The sequence below is a fragment of the Silene latifolia genome, chromosome 2 (genome assembly GCF_048544455.1).
Source record: "Silene latifolia isolate original U9 population chromosome 2, ASM4854445v1, whole genome shotgun sequence".
NCBI lineage: Eukaryota > Viridiplantae > Streptophyta > Magnoliopsida > Caryophyllales > Caryophyllaceae > Silene > Silene latifolia.
The window spans coordinates 199,276,050-199,279,565 of NC_133527.1; the positions used below are offsets into that span (position 1 = coordinate 199,276,050).

A 3,516-nucleotide genomic window follows, 5' to 3' on the forward strand; every position below is an offset into this window, starting at 1 on the left:
TAAGCTATAAGAGTTGTTGCTTAAATTGACTTATATACATTTATTTAATTGCAAGACATATCTTTTTGGGTCCATTTGAGCTAAATGGTTAGTTCTTCAAACTAAGTTAGTTCATGTAAACTCTCCAATAATTGAAGAACTATAAACTTTTAGAATTTTGTAAAGCGAGTTTCTTTGTTCAACCATGGAATCGCTTTAATGCGCTTACGGCTTACCTAATACGGAGTAATAATAATTTCACCAACCCACTTAGCCAGCGCTGAAAAGGCAAGAGTGGAATAGTAAAGACTTTTCCACCTACCAAAGGGTAGGACGGAGTTTATAAACTCTAATAATAATAAGATTATTTGGAAGTGAAACTCATCTTCATCCTCGGTTATCCCTCCAAAAGTAAAACAAACCATTTCATTTCATATAGATAATAAAAGTGATGGCGACAGTATCGAAGCTGTCAAACCCGATGGCGGCGTCCTGGTGCTCATCATCAACATCATCATCATCATCAGGGCGGAGATCTTCGTCTTTGATGGTGGGTTTGATGATGAACTCCTCAAAGTCCACCAGGATCTCCACTTCATACCGTTTCTCATCTTTACCTACCAACCGCCATTCCAACACACCTTTTCTGTATGTTATCTATTCATTCATTCATCTATTATGTATGTATGTATGTATGTTTTGATTGATTGATTAATTCGTTATTGCAGCGTCAAGTGTTGTGAATCGAGTGGAAATGGTAGCGCTACAAAGCGTACGACTCTGCATGATCTGTATGAAAAGGAAGGTCAGAGTCCCTGGTACGACAATCTCTGCCGCCCCGTTACAGATCTCATCCCTTTGATTACTACTGGTGTTAGAGGTGTCACCAGCAACCCTGCGGTATCTTTCTCTTTTCTTTCTACTTTAACTAATAATAATAAATCTCTCTTTCTCATCTTTTCCTTTCCCGATCTTCCAGATCTTTCAGAAAGCTATTTCGTCTTCAGATGCCTATAATGATCAGTTTAGGTATTTCTTCCTGCTTCTCTACTTTTTACATAATGATCAATTGCTTTAATGTGTCTTGCATACTAGAATGATATTCCTTTATATATATGATGATGATGATGATCTCTCTTCCGTCTTAATTTCTTAATCCCCTTTGCAACCTTCTATTCTCCATGAAATTGTTTTGGGACTATTTGTACCATGACACATTTTATCCAATCCCCCTTGCGACCTTCTATTCTCCATGAAATTGTTTTGGGACTATTTGTACCATGACACATTTATATCTCTCTCTCTGCAGAGACCTTATCAAATCCGGAGTAGACATTGAAACTGCCTACTGGGAGCTGGTTATCAAGGACATTCAAGATGCATCCAAACTCTTTGAGCCAATTTATGATCAAACAAATGCAGGTGATGGTTACGTTTCTGTTGAAGTTTCACCAACACTTGCAGATGACACACAAGGCACTGTCGAGGCTGCTAAATGGCTTCATAAAGTCGTTAACCGTCCCAATGTCTACATCAAAATTCCAGCTACTGCTCCCTGTATCCCATCAATTCAACAAACTATTGCCAACGGGATAAGTGTCAATGTCACCGTATGTTCCTTTACACCTCAAGTTATATCTATGCCTACTAATTCATTCTTCAACTACTTAATAACTCAATCTTACATTTTCAATTCTATTTGACTTTCCCTTCAGACATGACCACATAAGTGTTTTAAGTAATTGCATATAAATAATTGAGCTATTGCATGGTTTGAATTATGGTGGTTATTAAGTGAGGTGAATGAAGAGGGAAGAGAATGGGAAAAACAGTGAAACAAACAAGAAACCCCTGACCATATCCCCAAAAAACAACTACTACCCAGAATTAGTGTTGGCATGCCTTGGATCGATCATGGATGGTTGCAGGCCTGCAGGCATCTGTCTGCTCTCTAATTAAAATGCCCATCTCTCCTCGACCCTAGACTCTCTAATTATTCCGCTGTTGAGACTATTATCTTAAATTGCAATACATTGCTAACATAATTCTTTATGCCAATGCACAGCTTATTTTTTCTCTTACAAGATATGAGGCTGTGATAGATGCGTACTTGGATGGGTTAGAGGCTTCTGGTCTCAGTGACCTCTCCAGAGTAACTAGTGTTGCTTCCTTCTTTGTCAGTAGGGTTGATTCCCTGGTTGATAAGATGCTCGAAAAAGTTGGAAGCCCAGAAGCTTTGGACCTACGTGGGAAGGTTTGTTCTGCACAATGTCAAAGGAAATTTCAGCATTTCTTAAAATCAAGCATTAATATTCATATGCGTGACTTTGCTGATGTAGGCGGCTGTTGCTCAAGCAACTTTGGCGTATCAGTTGTATCAAAAAAAGTTCTCTGGTTCAAGATGGGAGGCGTTGGTAAAAAAAGGTGCCAAGAAGCAGAGGCTGTTGTGGGCTTCTACCAGTGTTAAGAATCCTGCATACCCGGACACACTATATGTGGATCCTTTGATTGGAAACGAAACTGTAAGTATGCATCTCTGTTTTTTCCTTGGGTTTTCTTCTGTATAATGTGTTGAAGATAGGTCAAATGGCTCAATTGTTTACATTTGGCAGGTTTCGACAATGCCTGATCAGGCTCTCCAAGCATTTATTGACCATGGAACGGTTTCAAGGACAATTGATAGAAACGTGTCTGAGGCTCAAGGCATTTATAGTGCCCTAGAGAAGTTAGGAATTGATTGGAACCAGGTGGGTTCTCAGTTGGAAGAGGAAGGAGTTGACTCTTTCAAGAAGAGCTTCAACAGTTTGCTTGCTACACTGCAAGAAAAAGCGGATGCCATGGATCTAGTTAGCCGATAAGTGTGTTGGTGGATGTTTCAGACTGTAATAAAAGAGGCCATATCATGTGGACATTAGGCCATTAGTAACTAAAAATGTACGTCTGTGACTCTGTGTCCGTTGTTGTATGCTTAAATTGTATTGGATGGTTGATTAACAGTGTCCCATAGCTTGAGTTTTGTTGATGACCTTTGTTTGATTTTCTTTCTAACCTTCTCTAAAAGCACATTAGAAATATGTTTTGTTTTATTTGAAAGAGGATAGAGTTTTGACGTTATCATGAAGAGCTTCACGAAGAGGCGCCAAGAATTTGAGTGGCAATTGCAAGAAGCGAGCTCATGCTAGTCTGTGTATTGATTTCCCATTTCATTTCCATGCTAGTCGCGTGTTGGTTCTCCTTTTCTTTTTTGGTAAGTTTTGTGTGGTTAAAATTCAATTTCATGTAGGTAGGGTGTTTTGTGTAGTAAAAATTCATTTCCTTATTTTTGGTGTCCAAAAGAAAGGGAACCAACACTCAGACTAGGAAGGTGTAAAAGTTTCTTTGTAACCATAATTAAGACATTTGTCCAATAAAAACTCGAAATTTAGATATTTTAGAATTTCCTAAAAATGAGACCCTCGAACAAAATCCGAAATTTCAAATCGCTTAAATCAACACACGGTGCGACTAATGATTATGTTCGTTATACATTTTCTTCCT

The 3,516-nt window shown here is 38.5% G+C and overlaps 1 protein-coding gene across 1 annotated transcript; it reads left to right on the forward strand.

Moving 5' to 3' along the window:
* Positions 1-204: 204 nt before the first annotated feature.
* Positions 205-3,023, forward strand: LOC141644425 (uncharacterized). Its single transcript, XM_074453957.1, has 7 exons — positions 205-627; positions 708-879; positions 959-1,008; positions 1,289-1,589; positions 2,045-2,233; positions 2,319-2,501; positions 2,592-3,023. Exons 1-7 carry the CDS (start codon positions 431-433, stop codon positions 2,835-2,837), a joined length of 1,338 nt encoding a protein of 445 aa, XP_074310058.1. The 5' UTR covers positions 205-430; the 3' UTR covers positions 2,838-3,023.
* The last annotated feature ends 493 nt before the right edge of the window (positions 3,024-3,516 follow it).

Excerpts from the sequence above, each read along its gene's own strand:
- LOC141644425 (XM_074453957.1), top strand. The coding sequence starts at position 431 with ATGGCGACAGTATCGAAGCTGTCAAACCCGATGGCGGCGTCCTGGTGC. Across the intron at positions 1,590-2,044 it reads GGATAAGTGTCAATGTCACC|CTTATTTTTTCTCTTACAAG; the intron begins GTATGTTCCTTT and ends GCCAATGCACAG. Across the intron at positions 2,234-2,318 it reads CTTTGGACCTACGTGGGAAG|GCGGCTGTTGCTCAAGCAAC; the intron begins GTTTGTTCTGCA and ends TTGCTGATGTAG.